Source organism: Hippocampus guttulatus, chromosome 18, assembly GCF_054856545.1.
Source record: "Hippocampus guttulatus isolate MCC_2025c chromosome 18, RoL_Hgut_1.0, whole genome shotgun sequence".
Lineage (NCBI taxonomy): Eukaryota > Metazoa > Chordata > Actinopteri > Syngnathiformes > Syngnathidae > Hippocampus > Hippocampus guttulatus.
The window spans coordinates 10,255,111-10,275,075 of record NC_141278.1 but is presented as its reverse complement, the minus strand read 5'-3'; the positions used below and the strand labels follow the sequence as shown (position 1 = coordinate 10,275,075).

At 46.8% G+C, this 19,965-nt stretch overlaps 1 protein-coding gene across 1 annotated transcript in view; it reads right to left on the bottom strand.

Annotated features, from left to right (window-relative positions):
* grin2da (glutamate receptor, ionotropic, N-methyl D-aspartate 2D, a) overlaps window positions 1-19,965 on the bottom strand; it is a 63,760-nt gene that overhangs the window by 41,132 nt on the left and 2,663 nt on the right. Inside the window, exons 2-4 of the mRNA XM_086137315.1 lie at window positions 6,039-6,586; window positions 3,122-3,259; window positions 1,537-1,803 (exon numbers count right to left, since the gene is read on the bottom strand). Of these exons, the coding sequence (XP_085993441.1) occupies window positions 1,537-1,803; window positions 3,122-3,259; window positions 6,039-6,586 (953 nt within the window). The remainder of the gene's footprint in view (window positions 1-1,536; window positions 1,804-3,121; window positions 3,260-6,038; window positions 6,587-19,965) is intronic.

Genomic DNA, 19,965 nt, shown 5'->3' with positions numbered 1-19,965 from the left:
TGTCGCCTGTGATATTTGGTATTTTTCATCCGCCGCGCTGCAAGTGTTGCCGCCGCCGAAATGCCGATGTTACAGTGCGATCTCGCCTGGTTGGCTCGCCAAGGCCGTGACGCAAAAAAAAAAAAAAAAAAACTGTCAATGAACGCAGCCTTGAGAGGGCATTTTGTCGGCTTGGATGCCTCTTGAATATTTGATGAATAACGCCGCACGGATAAACACAGCGGCAGCGTTGACACACGAAACCGCCGTGCTGCGTTCGCCTTCCAGAAAGGGAATTTTCACAGTTGGGTTTCCAAGCACACGATACATGTTTGAAGACAACAGCTGAATGGAGGGAATAAATATCAGATTTCCTTGATGAACGTGAGCAAAGGCCACCACGCGCATCCGACTGAAATAAAAATGCCTCCAAACACCATCTCATTCGAAATCGTTAGAACCCATGTTGGGGAAAAACGAGTTTGTTGGGCTCGGTGAATCTCTTGGCGCTGCGGCCACAGTGGCTCACCTCGGCAGGAAGCCAATTAAAGAACTTATTAGCAAGAGAATGATGAGCCATTAATAAAATAAAGATTCATTGCTCAGCCCCGGCCAGCGCAGGAATTCCAAATTAAATTGATTTTTTTTTATTAATAGTGAACACAAGAACTGCTACCTCAGCCAAACACTTCCCATATTCATGATACCGGCTGGACAGTATCGTATGTACAACACACTGAGCGCCCACATTAATGATTTAAAAATCTGCAAGTACAAAACATGAGGCGCGTCCGCTGAATGCGCTGAGACCCGGCCCGATCAACTGTCAATCAAATCCCACTTCTTAAAATAATATAAATAAATAAATAAAAATTGGACGCTACATCGTCTCGCATCTTTGTGATGCCTACGAATGACATGTTTGAAGTGCAAAAATAGATCTGCTTCAAGCTGGAATGAACAACAAGGAACTCTGCAGCAGCCACAACAGTGCAGTCTCGGTCCAAACAGTGGCTGTCATGTTGGGCTTTTTATTTTTATTTTTTTGCTTGTTTGTTTTAATCTGCCATTCTTTTCACATCCTTGCGTTTCCACCTTTCCACTGACACACACATTTGCCACATGACCAAAATTCCTCCATTGTCACTATCATAATTCCAAAATAAAGGAGATTTGACAACGCGACCGCTTCCTTCCATGGGACCAATTTAAACCATTCCCAATTCAAGATATTCAGTTCATTCCAGTCATCTTGGGAAAATGTTTACGTTCCAAAAAAAACATTCCCACCAAATATTTTGTCATATTTTATCTCCTACATCCGCATTTCATGGCCCATTGAAGCAAATGTTGATCTCATTTCGGGCATCTTGAGAACTATTTTTCTCATTTTCAAATCTCTGCATTCCACATTTTCCATGACAAAATTCCCAAACGAACGGGTCGTTTTTCTTATTCTTTTTCAAATGTACAATAACTGCGTAATTTCAACAAAATTCCAACAGAAATTGGATTCTTGAAGTGTTCTGACAATTGCCGTGATCACCGCCTACTCACCTGCGCCTCGTTGTCCTTGAGCACGCGTTTGGTGCGGGCGCCGCCAGGGTCGTCTGTGACATTGAGGACCACCACACTTTTCCTCTCCCATCCGATGAAGGAGCCGTCCGTCATGCCCTCCACCATGTCCAGAAAGTCCTCGTAGCCGTGGTGACGCGTGGTGACCACAGAGAAGGACGTCCAATCGTACTCCTCCAGGACCTCGAAGATCACCTCCAGCTGCAGCGCCGTCGAGCATGTGAACTGCAGGTAGATGGAGCCGCTCTCCTGCCGGCCACACGTTTGACAACCGATGAGCCACTTGTCTACTTCCGAGTAGTTATCCAAACACTTCCCGTATCAGTTGAAAATGTCTTAAATCTTTCAAATGTATGGCTGCGCACCTTTCCAGTGTAGTACCAATGTCTGCCACAACGTCTCAAAGCAGCACTGAGGGAGAAGAGGCATTCTGTTTGTGTTGCTGCTCCGTGTGTGTTCAAGTCCTCTAAAATTGACGCTAATTTCCATCGAGGGCATTTCGCATGAAGCTATCAGACTTTCGTTGGATGAAATTTGACTTTTTTGTTCTTTAAATGCAGAATGATTCAAACTCTCTTTACAGTGTGCTTGGTGCTGTGTAGCAGTTTCTTGAAGGTGGGCAACTTACCCTTGTCATCAATACTCATTTCCGTTGGCCCGTCTCTAGCATTAGGCATAAATATGTGGCAGGCGTGAAACGGGGAGGGCACGCAACATCAGAGACAGGACACAACCAGAACACTTACTTTTCAGACTTTTCCTCCCATCTGGCAGACGACATGCAAGTGTCAAGACTTAAAAAAAAAGAAAGAAGATTCTACACAGATTCTTGACCAAATGACATCAACATCTTTCAACTACACCCACGGTGCTTCTCTGCAGCACGTTGACATCAGTGAATGTAAAGTGCAAAACAAATCAGATGTATTTTCAATATTTCAACCTTGAGGTGACAAAGCTGTGCAGCTCCTGTAGAGTGAGGGAAGGGGTGGAGTTTTATGACCATTGAAGCACATTGATAGATTTGTTCTCAAGCTCATTTTTCACCCATTTCAATTGGTCAGTCATGCGTGGAAAATAACAGACGATGTGGGTAACGACAGACGGGCAGTACTCATTTCTGAAAATAAATAAAAGAAAATATTCATCTGGACACATGAGATTTCCAAAAGGAAGCCTAGGTGGTTGCCAGCAATTCAACTGGTTGCAAAAATATGCACATCCTCTTGAAGAAACACCCCCCCCCCCCCCCCCGAGGAATTAAACAGGTGTGTAGACTCTTCATGTCCACCGTCAGTGGCATGTGTGGCAGCAAGCAGCTTGCAAACGTGGGCGGGCGCACACTGTGTCCCACATACTTCTGCGTTACTGCAACACGTACTCCGCTGCTAAGACTCGTCTCTCATTTTCTTGTCTTGTGTTCTTTTCACGATGACCTTGCATTGTGCTTTTCTTGAACGGACCTCCTGACTTCGTTTCCTCCTCTAATGTATAATTCACCCATTGACTGACATGGGAATGTGTGGCCGTGGGGCCGGCAGGAAATAAAGGGAGGCAAACTTTGTACCTGCGGCTCGCGTCCTAGGCTGGCCCCTCCGCCCACCGCCACGACGGGAACGCCGGTCTGGGCCGAGATGAACTCCAGCATGGGGGCTAAGGGGGCACGGTTAGGAGGCGGAGGCCTCTCCTCCTCAAACACCAAACCCTGGTGAAAAAATACCGCCCATGTCACAAGGGTAGCAGAAAGATAGTACACCTTTCATATTGTACGCCCCGCCCACTCCCCCCCCCCCCCTCCCAAAAAATTTAATAAAATTAAAAATCACTACTGTTTACCCTATTTTATAGGTTGCATGTTACAAAATTATGTCTGTTTAGATTTTGGGGGGGGGGGGAACATTGAAAGTTAAATGTAAAGATATTACATCAAGGTGTCCAAAGTATGGGTTGCGGGCCAACTGCGGCCCACGGGTTTGTTTTTACTGGCCCGCAGCAAATTCTGAAAATATAGTTGAATATGGCCCGCTCATGGCGCTTGAGCTCAACTCTGTTGAACTTCTCAGTTTCAACACTAGATGGAGCCAGTAACGGAACAGGTGCTGCTCCACTAAACAAAATTAAGCAAAGAAAAACATTTACCACGAGTCACCAGAAATGGCAGCACTGAAGAAACGAAAGATATCAAATGAATGCAGAAGGTTTCAAACACGGTGGGAAAATGTATTCATTTTCCGTGATTTCTTCAAAGAAATCAAAGGAAAGTGTGTCTGTTTGATTTACGATGAAGACTTTGCAGTGATGAAGGAGTATAATATCCGTCGGCACTGTGAGATCAAGCATCTCAGCTACGCATCATACGCAGGTGCCGAACGAGCATGTGTCAATATGTCACCTCTAGTGCGTGGCCCGAGCCTTTGCTCTATTCTTTCTGTATTTGGCCCTCACCAAAAAAAACTTTGGACACCTCTGTATTACATACTTAAAAATCATTTGTATACATTTTGAGTGCTATAGGATATCACATGAATGCAGTGCTTCCTTGAGATTCTATCTCCTCCTAAGTAAATAAATAAATGTTTGGTGTGTTTATTGATCAGGAACAAAATTTCTAATACTGGACTTTATAAAAACACATAGAATGTAAAGATTCAAGAGTTTGCGCATGGAGACGAATTCATTGCGGCTCTTCCTGGCACGCACGACTTTGCAGACACAAAGAAGACTTTCACAACTACGTTGAGTGACCCAGTAACAGCATCTCTAGGCGCCACTCAATTTGCGTTCAATTAGTTTAAAGTTGCCTTGCGAAGTATTTAAGGATAAAGCGAAGAAGATAAGTTTGCCGTTTGCGCGAGGGAGCAACGTTACGCATGTACACGTTGACCCGGGTGCGCGCGCTCCAGCTGTGTAAATTGATGCTAAGCGACGCTGACAGCTCGGCGCTCGTTGGAGAGCACTTGATATGCAAATGAGCGGCAAAGGCGACATGCAAATTAGATGTGATTTAATAAACGGCGTGTGAAAAGCTTTGTGGCGAGGATCACACGTGCGCGTGGAAACGTACGAGGGCGACGGACGTTCCGCCCCGGGCGACGAGAGCCACTTTTGGTCACGGCGGCGCCCGGGTGAGCCTCGCTAGCACGTGCCTGCGCAAATGCGGCAGTGGTGGCAAGTAACAAAGAACAAACAGTGAGATAAAAATGGGAATGCCTTGAGATACAAGTGCCCCCAGTTACATTTTTTTTTCAGACACAAGCTTATTCAAGTACAGTGAAACTCCTCGACAACGAAACCGAAAATACCCCCTAGTGTGAAAAAAATCTTCATGCATTAACACCATTCCCACTTTCCTGCCCCCATACAACGGGAAAAAAACACCTCTTGCGCTATACGAAATCTTTTTCTCTGCTTTTGCCTCGCGACGAGATTCACTACAACAAAATCTAATCCAACAGCGACCTCTACTGCTTCGTTTGGGAACGGCAACAGTAACCACCCCACTGGTTTACACATGCGCAGTAGTCCAGGAAGTATTTGTTATTGTTAGTTTCAGACGCAGCACGAACGTTGCATTGCTCAAATTGCTACAAAACGGACCTTTGGATGTCAAGCAGCTAAGACAAGAAGAGCTCTGACGCTGGAAGAGAGGGTAAAAGTGATCAAAATGAAAGATGGAGGAAGCAAAATAAAAGACATTATCCAAGAAATTGATGTAAGTGAAAGTGAATGCTGATCGTAAATTTCGCAATTTCTTTCCCTTTTTTTCTTTATACAATGACGATATGAAGTGTCAAATAAGTGTATGCTCATACTTATGCACTATTGGAAGAAAAATTGAAAAGTACACATACGTTTGTGTGTGTATGTGTGAGAGTGTGTGTGTGCGTGTTTACATCTGAGGTCAAATTTGCTACAGTGAAAAAACCCCTGTTCTGAAAAACGTCTTGCTGCAAACATGATTTCGTTGTGGAGGAGTTTCACTGTATCAAGTATCAAGTACAACTTTATTGTCAAATGTGCTGTACAGCACAGATGAAATTTCCTCCCTCTTAAACAGACAACAAGAGGAGCCGCTGGGGGTGCCCACACCGCCATTAATGCTAACAGAATGAGAGACATGTCTCCAAACAATATATTATGCAGAGGCATATTTATCCTCTGCAAAGAATGATGTCCCGACTGCTTAGTGGGACAAAAACCTGGCATTTTAACAGGGGTATTTAGAGTTTTTATATGCACCGTTTATGCCTTTGGCAGACCTGTGGTTACGAGTGCATGCTGGCATCCATGGCAGCATCGGTACCTGCAGTGGCGTTGCAGCAAAAGGCTCGCAATGTATGCAAGAGTGGGCACATCCTTCTCTTTTTAAAATTACAAAACCCTGGCACTGGAAAATGAGTGTGAAAAGTTTTTCTGTCCACCGTTTGCACCTTACTCCAACCTGCAGTCACGGGTGCATGTTGGCGTCCACGGCGACTTGGTACCTGCAGCGGCGTGGTGGCGAGCAGCTCGCACAGCTGCAGCAGGAGGCTCCCCGGGCTGCTTTCGTTAACCTTCAGGTAGATGACAGTAGCCGGCCCAGACGGCGTCATCACAATCTCCCCAACCAGCACGGCCACCGACGAAGTAGATGCAAAGGAGGCTGCAAAGGGCGCCGTGGCCGCCGCCGCCGCCCCTGTGTCCGTCAGGCCCCTTTGGACGCCGCCCTGGCCGCTCCCGAGACCGGGCCCCGGCTCTACGGCCCCCGCCGCTGCCGCCGCTGTCTGCGGGAGCAGGGAGGATCCAGAGTGCACCACGGCGATGTTGACGCCACCCGAGTCCCTCTCTCTCTCCCGGGGCCGCAGCAGCAGGGGGGGGGAGGGCCGTGCGGGCCCAGTGCAGGCCAGGACAGCCAGCAGCAGCGAAAGGCGAGAGGCCGGCCGCGGCGCCGCCATGGGGGACGGGCGGGGCTGTGGCGGGCGAGGCCAGGCGCCGCTTTTCGTTGGGGGTGTGGGGGACTGGGGGGTCTCGCCGCCGCTCACTGACTTCCACCCTGCCGGGACAAACACACCAAAGGTGACAAACACACCACAGGTCAAACGCGCTCTCAAAGACCAACATGATGACCGCTCCTTGTTTGCACGCGTCATCAAAAATCACGGGCGAGCAACCAGTCCACTGATTGTCAATGTGTATCCTGACCAGTCAATCGCTTGTCTAGCCGACAGTCTGTCAGTGACAGAGTGGACCGCTTTGGACAACCCAACAACTATTTGAACAAACCTCGACTGCCCGGTTGCAGCCCCCCGATTGGCTTGGCGTGCAACTGCAAGCACTGACAAACACTTCGCCAATTCCTCATAATGTGTGTGTGTGTGTGCACGCGAGTCGTGGATGTAGGGCAGTGCGGGATCCATTTGGTCCATGTTTTTGAGCCCCCCGCGTATTCATTAGGTCCAATTATGTTTTCTGTGCCACTTTCTTCTCTCTCTGACAACTCTCCCGTTGTCGCCATCACGCTTCGTGCTGGGAAGTTAACGTGGGATTAGCGTTGCTGCGCGCCGCAAGATTTTATTTCTTTTTTTTTTTTCCCTGAAAAGAAAATAATTGAACTGGCTTGTTCTGCCCGCAAAAACATTTTTGCATCGTACGCTGCACTCCGTTGGGTAAGTACTCCATCCAGTTCCAATATGCACTGTCAACTCTCCTCCATTTGTGCTACTGTGCTACAGTGGCACGAGCCCATCGAATGGTAAATAGAGCAAACATATTCCACACCATTCCACGTTGTCGCATGGTATTTTTCTTGACGGTAATGCAGCGTGATCGCAACAGCACTATTGTAGTTTAACGAAACCTGTCATCATGACATGACGAAATAGAATTTAAAGAATTCAATCAGTTCCGCCTTTTTTTGTTTTGTTTTGTTTCAATTCAGCGGACATTGTGAAGCTCCATCTGCTGTGAGCACACGGCCACCCCGGGGCAGTATTATACAGACTGGTGGCTATACATAAAAGGTGACATCATCGCTGCGCAGTTTTTTTTTGCAGAGGATAAAGAATATATGCCTGTAACCAGTGGTTCTCAACCTTCTTAGAAGTACCGAACGCAACTACCGTATTTTCACGACTATAAGGCGCCATTAAAAGTCTAAAATTTTCTCCAAAATTGACAGGACGCCTTATAATGCGGAGCGTCTCGTGTATGCGCCGAGTTCCAAAGCCTGACTGAGAGCACTTCTGGCCGACACGCTATTTATATAGAGAAAAGGCGGAGTGAGTGACGACAGGCATGCGGAAGTCCGCCAATGAGTGAAGGGTGGGCGTGTAAGAGGACGCTAAAGGCACGTCCCTAGCAGGTACCAGTCGCCAATGAGTGAAGGGTGGGCGTGTAAGAGGACGCTAAAGGCGCGCCCCTAGCAGGTACCAGTCGCGTGAGTACATTGTAAAATGGCGAAATACAGTACAACCGAACTCAGTTTTGCTTCCGTTGCCTTTTAAAAAACGTGTTTTTAGCGTGCGTGCATGCATGCCGTATGTTTAAGCTGGCGTATGTTTTACCATGCCTGGCTGCGCCCAATAATACAGTACGTTTTGTGTATGTGTCAAATACAGAAATAGCACCCCTTACTGAGACTGCGCCCAACAACACGGTGCGCCGAATGGTCGTGAAAATACAGTAATTAATATGCACATTCGCCAAACCCTTGATTAGTGAAAAATAGATTTATATTTTTTTTACAAAGATATTAAAAAAACTTATTAAAAACAGAAAAAAGCTAATAAAATTTCAAGGGATACGTATACTTTTTCTTAAATTGAACGACGTACTATCACGACAGTCACACGTTGACTACAAAGCGAACTAAATTTCCCACAGCACTGATTGGACAAGCAATGTCATGTGATCATCTGCAGCCGGTGATGGCCAAGCGGGCGTGTCATAACTAATTGACATGTTGAGTTGGGTGTGTCTTACCCTCCATGGCAGAGGCTCCGTCGAACCCCTGAGATTGATTAATCGAACCCCTGGGGTTCGATCGAACCCAAGTTAAGAACCACTGCCTGTAACTATCACGACATGGTCTGTCAACATTCGTCTGTGTGTGCAAGTCTGTTGCTGAAAGGGTTACACTGCGACATGGATGCTAGCCTGTCACTGGTGAAGTGTGTTAGCATTAAGCTAAACAGATTTGAATAAAGCAAAGGTATGTGGTAGGTTTAAATACAGGTGTAATTTGCTTAGTTTTATTTCGTTTTAGAGTAAACCTCAACTGGGAGAGCCACTGTTGAGTCTTTCTTGAAAAAGTGGACTTGAACTGAGTTCAGTGGCGCCATCGGTACAGCGCTCATATTTTGGCTTGCAAGTTGGAGCACAGAAAATCAGGAAAACGACGGCTTGGATCACCAAATTTTGCGTCCCTCATCTCAAGGCACCAATTTGAGTCTACACTCGCCTTCGATCATTCAGCAGCCGCTTTCAAGGACAGAAACATCACTTGCTATGATTTCAGATTCCATACGATCACGTTGTATAAAGTCAGACGGAATGACAAGCAGGCATGACAACCATGAGGTTGAATCTTGACAGCGTGTCACATATACAGAATTGCATTCATATAGTCCGTTGGCATACATACGTAAAAGGCGGCACGGCTCGTAACGGCGCGTCAAAATGGGCAAACGTGCGCATTTACAAAAGACATCAAATGTTCATTCCAGGGCCACGAGCAGCTGTAATGCAGCAGCCACATCGCAGCATTGTGGGTAATGATTTTTCCTGGCCGCCGCGCAGTCCTTTGCAAAGCGTTCATTAGTGGCCCGCCGGTAAATCTCTGACGCCAAAGACACTGAACTGTACGAGAGGAAAAACATTTAAGCACTCTCTGGCTCGCCTTTAAATGTCATTAAATGGCGAAACGGCATATCCTCCATCTTCGGCGCGTAGCTCCGCCTCCTCTTCCTCCTTCCTCTTCAACTGTGGCCCATCACAATTCGTTATGGGCCGAGCTGATTCACGGCTCGGTCCCACATCGGCGGACCCGATGGAGGTGAGCCCATAAATCTGCGACGCCCCGTCACATGAACAAGCGCGCACACCATGGGGGGGGGGGCGGGGGGGGGCATGCCTGCATCAGCAAATTAAAAAAGGCACGATAGTCGAAGTGCCTTCCGCCCACACGCCATGCGTGGAAAGCAACTGCGAGCGTCTCGTCGTCATTACAAGCCTGCTGAGAGCCCGCAACTGCCGCAAAACGGCCGCCTGCCTGCGCGGGCATGCGCGCAAAGAAGAGACCGAACAATTCGTCAAGATCCCTACAATCTCCATTTTTACGGCTTCATTTTAGCGGACGTGAAATACTCTTGCGAGTGAGAGATCACTGTGGAAGAAAAGCCAGGATATAATTCAGTCACGCTTGGCCATCAATGGCAGAAATATGGATCGACTCAGCAGCAGCCTCGCAAGCATCATTTCAGGAAGTAGCGGCGAGATGAACAGCTTGACCTTATTTCATATTTACGGCCTCGACGTTGTTGAACAACATCAAATCGAGCGTTCCTATTCGGCGTCCATATTTACTTTCTCACTTTGGACGAGTCGACGGCAACACTTTCAAGGATTCGACACGTCACTTTCGAAGACTCGGCAGTCGACGCGCGGCTACGATTCTTCACCGTGTGGGATCAAGTTTGGGGATTTTTGCGCAATCGTTTCCATGATGCTCCACTCATGGCTCAATGTGAAAATTATCTCGTTTGAACGTCACAAATCTCCTCTCGGAATATGTGAGGTTAGCATGTCATTTTTCTTTCCTGGCCTGGTAACAACACGCTTCCGCCAGAGGAAAACAGGGACTTGACGAAACAACAAGGCGCGCACGAACAGGCGGAGAGAGCTGATTGCCTCCACCTGTTCTCCCCTCAGCCAAAGAAAACGCGTATGTTACGACCAAAGCACAACTCTAGTTGCAGTTTTATTTGTAATCTATGGAGAACCTCTTGAACGCAAGATTGGGCTCCGGAACGCCCGCCACCCTTGTGCGGATGAAGCGGCTCGGGTAAAGGATGGATGGGCGGATAAATTGCAGAGCCACGGAAACTCGTTTCCGTGTGGGCGGGGTCGAAATCGCAACGTAAACAACTGTAATAATCTGTCCCGACGTCACGTCAAATCCAAAAAATTTTCTTGTCAAATATGCACCACCGGCACAGGCGAGGGCGGGCAACTCTGCTGGAGAAAAATCCATATGAGAATGTGCCGGGCCCGTAGGGGGGAAATTAAACCCAGATGGAGAGAATTAAAAAAAAAAAAATAGAAGCAATGGTGAGAAGAAAGCGAGCGTAAATCTCTTTGACTTTTATCATCTTCAATCACTTGAGCTTCTTAATTATTCAAAATGCTCACTTGCCACGGCGGGCCCTTGGCCGGGACCACGAGGCGGCCCAAAGTCTTATTGGCCAGTCACCGCTGCGGAGTATCAACTTGTTCTTATTTGCACGTCTGCACGGATTGATCAAAGCGATCGGCAACGAGTAGTCCGGTCGAAGGCGGCGCTTCATTAGCACTCGGAATCTTCCCATGGCGTCGCAACTGATCCAAATCGCCAGCGCAACCCCGAAAATGCCTCGGTTGGAATCCGATGACGTCAACACTCGAGCGATATCTGGTCGACCGGTGTGCGTCGCTCAAAGAACACGCCTGCGCACGCATGTCCATGCCAGTCACTTGATTAGGTACACCACGGCCGGACTGTCTTCGGTGACAATTGACAGTCTACAGAACACAACCTTCGTCTTCTTCCTTTTATTGAGGAATTCTATTTTCACACTCCGGTAACTCTTCTACCATCTTAGTGTCCTCTTTTAAGGTCTTACTGTTCCTTCTCCCACTTTGATATTCCACTTTTCGGTCTACTTCTCTTTTGTGATCTTACGATTCCTTTTGAAGGAGAGATGATATATTTCAATTCATTTCTCTGATTATTCCTGTTGTATTTTCTCCTGACTCCCCTTAATATCTTATTACTCATACATGAGTACAAAGTGTTGATGTAGATCAGGGGTGCCCAAACTTTTTTGACCGAAGATCTACTTTTCGATCCACCAACCTCCCGCGATCGACCAGTTAGCGCGCACGCACGCACGCCAGGATGAGCAATAGCCTGGCGCTGAGGCACGCGGCACACTTAAGCAGCCTGTTAACGATCGTACCGTTTTAAAATGCTTCTTTCGGCCCTCCAGATTCTCCATTCCCAGGAGAATAATGATAACAATAAAAGATATAGCGCAACAACTCTGATCACAAGCTGCAACTGCAGACTGCCGAGTGCTAACAACTTCCGGTGACGCAGTCACACGTCACCGTAGGTTAAAGATGACCTGCTTTACAGTATTTTATATTCTTATTTAAATACTTTTTGTGAAAGGGAGACTGATAGAATGATTAGTGTGCAGTAACACAAAAATATATTACTAACATGCACAGAGACACAAATGGGGTTTTTTCCCCCTCTACACCCCTCGGATTGATTTGGGACCAGTCCGCGATCTACTGGTCCAGGGGTGGCCAACCAGTCAGAGACAAAGAGCCAATTTTTTTTACTGTGTTACTGCAATGAGCCACATCATACCCTTCCTCGCGCACTCGCACACACACACACACACACACACACACACACTTTTGTGGCCAAAGATCGACTTTTGAAGCGACCAACTTCCCACGAACGACCCGATCGCGCACGTGCAAGCATACACACACACACACGCGGGTGCCCACTAGTGCACTCATGCACATATGCACGCACACCACAATGAGCAACAGTCGGAACGGGCCGAAAATGAACAAAAGCTAAAGATACAAACAAAAAAGCTTTTTTTCCCCCCTCCTCCCACCCCTTACGGTCGACTTGGGACCAGTTCGCTGGCGGCTCCCGGTCGATTCTGATCGACGTATTGGGCACCCCTGCCTTAAAATCAGAGGTAATTCGCTGACTAGCTTTAGCGCTTAGCGCCGTTGTTTGTGCATGAGCGGTGATGCAGTCATCTGATTGGTTGCCCTCTTTGTCAATCAAGTAACGGGATTGATGATAGGCTGACGTCGTACGTTCTGTGTAGTTAGCGCCTTGTTTGAATGGCATCGCCACCGCCGAGGAGTTTGACGCTTGTCGTGTGAAAACCCGGGAGCCGCATGCGGCTCGCGGGTCTCGGGTTGGCCTCCGCTGGACTGCTCAATCGTGATCGACGTAATGGGCACCGCTGATGTAGATGGTCCACAGAAGAAGGGAAAGATTTTCTAAATGTGTGCCGCCCAAAAAGAAATCAAACCCAAGTGTGCATCGAGCGCAGGTGGTCAACCGTGACCCGTGGCAACGCTGGCGGCAACAAAGCGTCAATGTTGCGCTCTCGGGTCACATGAACGCGGCAGGAATAGGGCGGGGAGGGGAGGACTCAAAAGGTTGACGGTCTCGATCATTAAAAGTTGCTCAATCCGGGCGCCGTTTGATTGTTGGCCACTAATGAGATCCTCTCAGAGGCTTTCACTTGCTTTGAGGCATGCTGACAGCAAGCGGGAGAGGGAAAGACTCGCACACAGTGACACGCCGTCACACGTGGGATCAGCGGCGGCACGAGGCCGTGCGTGCGGCATCGTCTTCCCTACAAAATGTCGCACTTTTTTTTTTCCAAATCTGCTTTGCACGCCGCATCTCAACAAAACGGGCTTCACTCTATCTTTGTTCGACTTGTTTTTGATTTAGTGTCGTCCGCCCGTCCATTCGCTTCAACTTTTTTTTTTGCATAGCTTCTTGAGCCTTTTCTGCAATTCTGTTCACGCCAGACATGGTGACTAAATTTCATCTTGCCGAGTGAAGTTGTCTTTGGTGGCTGATTTTCCTTTTTTTTTTTTTTAAACGTTAAAAGGATGCCTGGAAGGGACCGATGTGACCCTGAAATGACCGCTTACAACCAAAATGCCCAACTTGTATCTTTTTTGGGAGGCATTTAAATTTCACATATTTTATTGTCACCAAAAGGGACACTCAACTGGTTCTGCAGTTTACAGTCGGCATCTACTCACAATGAACATGTCGACCAAACTTCAGGTCGCTGAAATGAAATTGGCTTCGGGGGCTGAATTTTCAAAATCAGAGGATCGCCGGCAATGACCAAAGAGAGCCTAAAATGGCCGCCCCACAACAACGTGGCCTCTGTTTTATTCGTCCTCTTCCGAAAGATTCTTTTGCCATATTGGTCCTCTTGAAATGTTTCATTGTTCCTTCCTGTCGCTCCGATTATTTGCCCCTTGTTCCTCTTTGATCGTCTTACGCTAAACCACAGGTGTCAAAGTCAAGGCCCGGGGGTCAGATCTGGCCCGCGACATCATTTTATGTGGCCCGCAAAAGCAAATCAAGTTCCATGATGCTTATGTAATCCAGTCATTTTTCTTGACTTCTGATTTTAAAACTCTTCATCAATTTTTTTGTGCGCCGTGTATGTAATGTGTGGAGGTGATTCAACATTTTTATGGTTTACCAAAATTCAGAATGGCCCTCCAAGGGAATCCGTAACTAAAATGTGGCCCGCGACAAAAATGAGTTTGACATCCCTGCGCTAAACCTTCCGATCCTTTCATCACATTCCCCGAGTAATCAATTGGATCTTTATAGATTTCGTTTCCACTGTATTCTTCTTGATTGGGTCTATTTGTTGTCCCACCGGTTCCCATTTATCATGTCATGGTCCCCTTTCCTATTGCTAGCCCCCCCCCCCCCCCCCCCCAGTTGATGTCTTGTTGTTTGAATGGAACCAGCCGTGAGGCCTGTTCTGTTGAAAGGATTCGGCAACAAGAACAGCAGACGTTTGCCTGGAGCGACAGCCCAGATGGAGAATCAATAGTGTTCTTGCGCATTGTTGACGAAGGGTGGGGTGGGGAATCACAAGTTCTGCTACGCTGGAGAATAAACATCAGCCGACGAGGCATTTTTCCCTCTTTGAAGGTCTTGATATTCCGATTTCTTTCTTGTCTTCTAATTCTCTGTGATCTTTAATAGTCCCACTCTTTCTGTTGCATCCACAGACTATTTTAATTTGCCCATCTTCTTGCTCTTTTCTCTCTCATCATGGCTGTGCGGACGGAGCCTTGCCGTCGATGGCTGAAGATTCCAATTGTGGAAAAGCATTTTCTCCTCCAGACGGATATCGGCAACAAAAATGGATTCAACTCTGGCAAGGCTACGACACTCCATTCTGGAGCTTCTTCATCACCTTTTAAGTGCTTACTATTTCTCTGCTAGTCTGCTAAAGTCATATTTGTGCTGCTTGATTCCTCTATCAAATGGCTCTTCTTTTGCCGCCTTATATTATTCCTCTTTTATTGCCAGGATAGTCATCCTTGCTCAATGGATTATTAGTTTTTACCGAATTAGCAGTCCACTTTTCGCATTTTATTATCCACCTTTGAATATTGAGTCAAGGTAACACCGGTCAGGAATAACCGCTGTGGGTATGTCGGGCTTGCACCCGCAGCTGGGGGCGGGTTTTTTTTTAAAGCCAGCATACATGGCAACGCTTCTTTGGCAGCCAAAGTGGGTGGGGGGTGACTGCTCGGCGTCGCTCTCGGTGCTGCTGTCAGCTCGTCCGCCGGGCTGCCACTCACCGCAGGAAGCAGCTGGCGAGATGAACACTCGAAAAGGGAAGCCGTTACGAGGCGGGCAGGGAGGGTGAAGGGGGTGTTGGGGGAGGACGCCATCGCCGCCTTCGGCCCAAAAAAAACGTTTAGACGGCGACGTTAACGGCGGCAAAAGGAGGCCGCACGCCATCTGTTCGCCGCGCTCGCACGGATGTCTTCTGCCAATGAGCGTCTTTGTGCATTTCTGCCAGCTTGCGCGTCACCAAGAAACAAATGGCGACAGTTTTCAACCGAACTTGCGCTTTCGACAACATCACTGACGATAACGCCACGAGCAACATTCCATTTACCAGAGTAACAATCGCAAAAAAAAAAAAAAAAGAAAAGCAAAATTACCAATGACAACATTGAAAAGTGCTCGCGATGTGAGCGATAACACTAACAATATCAACAGCAGTACCAATACCACCAAGGACGACAACACAGATCATGAGAAACAGCGAAGATAAGTCCACTTAAAAAAAGAAAAAAAACTGCAACTGAAAATTGTGATAACGGGAACGATACCAGCAGGAATAATAACAAAAAAAAAGCGATGCAGATGAAAATGAGAACAGCAATAACAACAAAAAGAAACGCAATCAAGATAACGACAATTCCGAGAGCCCGACCAGCAATCACAGCGATACCAGTAAGAATGAAAATATCAACAATGAGAAGTGGGGGGGGGGGGGGGGGGGTAATGATAACACCAATTGCAAGAAGCTCATATGGTGCAAACGTGACGTCTGGAAGCCAAGGGGCGGCCATACGGGCAACGCCGCTGACTAAAGCGACAACACGGAGAGCAAACAAAGTGGGAAGCGCGTGTGACGAGCCTTTCAAGTGGTGTCAGAAAACAATCCCAGCCTGATGTCACTGCCAGCAAGCCCTCGGTCCCCTCAGGGACGCGTCAAAATGGCAGCCGGGAGGCGCTTTGACAACGCTGCCCGCAGGATCATCGGGCGGGAAAAACAAGCCGCAAACAAAAGCGGCCTCGTAATTAGTCGGCTGTGGAAACAAGCAAAGCGCTTGTGTTCAATCAGGTTGAATTCCCTACCGGGCGACACGGAGCGTCGGCCCGCGACCGAGCCGCCACTCATTAGCGGCCATGTTGAACTCATTGATGGAAACGCTTAAAAAAATAATAAATTGAGTGCCGAAAGGTTTTCTCGGGATTCTGTCAGAGAGGACAAGTTCTGCTCTAAACAGGGCCGCCGTCAACGACGACAATTATGACTATTAATACGGATACCAATAAGTAGAATAGGAAAAACAATCACAGCAATACCAAAGATAAATAAAACCGCAATGACAACAATAATCAAATCTACCAATATTGGACTACATGACCACCATACCGACAAGAGTGACAGCAGTCGCGATGACAAAAACTTTACATATAAATATATTTACATACACCGTATTTTCCGGACTATAAGTCGCAGTTTTTTTTCATCGTTTGGCCGGATGTGCGATTTATACTCTGGAGCGGCTTATGTGTGAAATTATTAACACATGATTATGTCATTTCACATGTTATTTTCACATCAAACCACAAGAGGGCGCTCTCGGCCTGTGTTGATAAATCGACGATGAGTTTAACATAAGCGACGTAGAAGAGGAAGCGGCGCATCGTCTACCTCCCGAGTTGGGGGAGTTGCTTAAAAGTGACACAGAGGATGAAGATTTCATTGCATTTAGTGATTTGGAGTGAAACTGATAGTTTGCTAAACCTGTTAGCATGTTCTTTATGCTAGAGTTATCTGAATAACTCTTCATATGTTACGTTGTTACTGACATTACCAGGCATGCCAGTCATGTAATGTTAGTATACCGTACACTCATTCAGCCTGTTGTTCTCTATTTTAAATTGCCTTTCAAGATGAAATGTATGTTTTTGGTGTTGGATTTTATCAAATAAATTTCCCCCAAAAATCCGATTTATACTCCAGTGCGACTTATTTTCCTTCCTTCTTAATTATGCATTTTTTTGGCTGGTGTGATTTATAATCGGGAGCGACGTATAATCCGAAAAATACGGTAAATAATGACAACACCACTGAGAATAATCACAATGATGACAGCAATACAGATGAGGATGAGAACAATCTCAACCCCAATTGTTTTTAAAAGTTGAAGGGGGAAGGAAAAAATTAATAAAAACTTCCCAATAAAGTCTCGGCTCTTTAAACAAAAATGTTTCCTTCATGACTTGCCGCCCTCCGCTTTGATGTTCAACCCAAGCGAGATCACTGAAGCTCAAACCAGAAATTAGCATGCGATTAGAACGTGCTGCTAAACACGCTCGGAGAACACAAAGAGGGCGTGGGCAAGTTACGCAAAGACGCGCACCGACGATATGACACCAGACGTTGATGTCGTGGCGCTGCCGAGATGCGACACGGCTGACGTTTGTTTTTTTTAAACTGACAAAAAGTAGATGACTTGAAAAATATAGTTCATCGTTTTTAAACAATTGGTTTTTGATTCATTGAATGATGGTTAAGTAATGAGGCAATCGTTTCAGAGAATTAAAAAAAAATAAAATAAAAAAGAAGAATCTCATATTTGTTCGAACGCTAACTGGGTAGCCAAGCAGAAAACAAAAGTCAACAAAGAGTTCCAAAGTGGAGGACGGCCTTCCGGTGAAATGAGACAAGCGAGAGTGAGCGGCAGAGGCAAAGACAAGATTTGCCTGCCGTGATTGGAAGACAGGAACTTTGTCGCATGCGCCTGTCACTGGAAAGCAAAAAAAGAAATAAAGAAGAATCAAGAGAAACACGTGGGAATATCACAACGGGACCAGGCTCCAACTGAATACCAAAAGCAAAGATCAGTCCCGCAATTTCGACCCTGGCGTGAATTATTTAGCGCGGGGACGCCATTATCGAAGGCCCGACTCCAGCCCTGCTGCCACACTTGGAGGCTAACTCTCAAGGTCGTTTCGCAAGCGAGGACGAGGGGGAGCGTGTATCCCATTCAAGGATGAACACTGGAGGCGCCCAGCCTGACAATTTCACATGACAAACGTGGAAAAATGTTTTCCCTATGGGTTCAAATCCGGCTATCCCGTCCGGCCTACGTTTTCAGGGTGACTCGGACCCAAGTGACGAGAAGCAAACGCAAACCTTTCTTCTTCTTCGTCTTCATTAACTCGCCGAGCGGCGGCTGTTTTCAAGACTCACGCAAGCATGCCCTCTGTGACAAGAAGCAGCAACGCTTCCGCAAGAAAGAGGAAAAACTAACTTGACTCCCTCTTGTTCTACACCTCCAACGTAGCCTCTCCTCGTGTGGAGACCGGCATGAGCAAGAGGGAGAACAAGCACGAAGGAATACTTAAAAACAAAATAAAAAAAATACTCCTCGCACATGCTTTTTTTATGTTTAAATGTTTTTTTAAATAATAATTCTAGATGCATCATTTTCCCGCGGCACGCACAGTTCCAAATAATGTGCGTTTCCGGGACGCAAGGAAATTTCTCAGTCAAAACAAAAACAAACAAAAAAACTACGGTACATCTTGTTTTCCAGCAACGATCGCAGTTTGACAATCGCCGCCACTGTTGTTTTGATCTGGCGTTAAGTAATCTCGCGTGACGAGATTTCCGTTCTCGCAAGACGAGATTGGCGTGATCGGCAGATGATTGCCAAGTTGTGTAACGTTAAAACAAGCGTTGCGAACAAGTGTTGCGAAAATATCACAGAGTAAGCAGTTCAAGTTGGATAGTTTTTTTGCAATCATAAGTTGACTTTGAGAAAGCCTTGCATCATTGGAAGCAGAGTGAAGAGAGGAGAATTGATGAACTCAAAGACCGAATGAACCATGGGATGAAATAAGAACCTATTTCTCAGCAAATCTTGTATGCCTGAATTATTAACATTTTTGCAGCATCCGTTTATAAGAAATAAACCTATTATCAATGTATATTGTTGTTGTTTGTGTTGTTATCCTATGTAATTGAAGAAGTAGACTATTTTCGACAGTTGGGACTCTCTAAAACAGGGGTGTCAAACTCATTTCACATTGTGGGCCACATACGGACTCGCTAGATGTCAAGTGGGCCGGACCATTAACATTATACCATACTCTGCTATAAATAACTAAAATATCATGTCTTTCCTTTGTTTTGGTATAAAGAAGCATTGGCGCATTGATACTGTCTGATGCCGGTCTGTCTCAGAGACCGACTGAGACTGCTGTTTTCTTCTACTCTGGTGAAAACAGTGTGCCCCCTAGTGGATAATCCTTGAAGTACATCGTATGAAAAATATTCATTCCGTGTCTTTAATGTATTTTTTCACTTTTAATTTATCCCGCGGGCCTGATCGAACCTCCTTGGGGGCCGGTTCCAGCCCGCAGGCCGTATGTTTGACAAGGCTGCTCTAAATGCATAATGGGACTCATACTTTTCTGATCAGTGAGTCCCTGGGACTCGAACTGTAAAATTATCACTGTGTGTATATATCCATCCATCCATTTTCCGAACCGCTTGAACCTCACTAGGGTCGCGGGGGGTGCTGGAGCCTATCCCAGCCGTCTTCGGGCAGTAGGCGGGGGACACCCTGAATCGGTCGCCAGCCAATCGCAGGCCACACAGAGACGAACAACCATCCACGCTCACATTCACACCAAGGGACAATTTAGAGCGTTCAATCAGCCTGCCATGCATGTTTTTGGAATGTGGGAGGAAACCGGAGTACCCGGAGAAAACCCACGCAGGCCCGGGGAGAACATGCAAACTCCACACAGGGAGGCCAGAG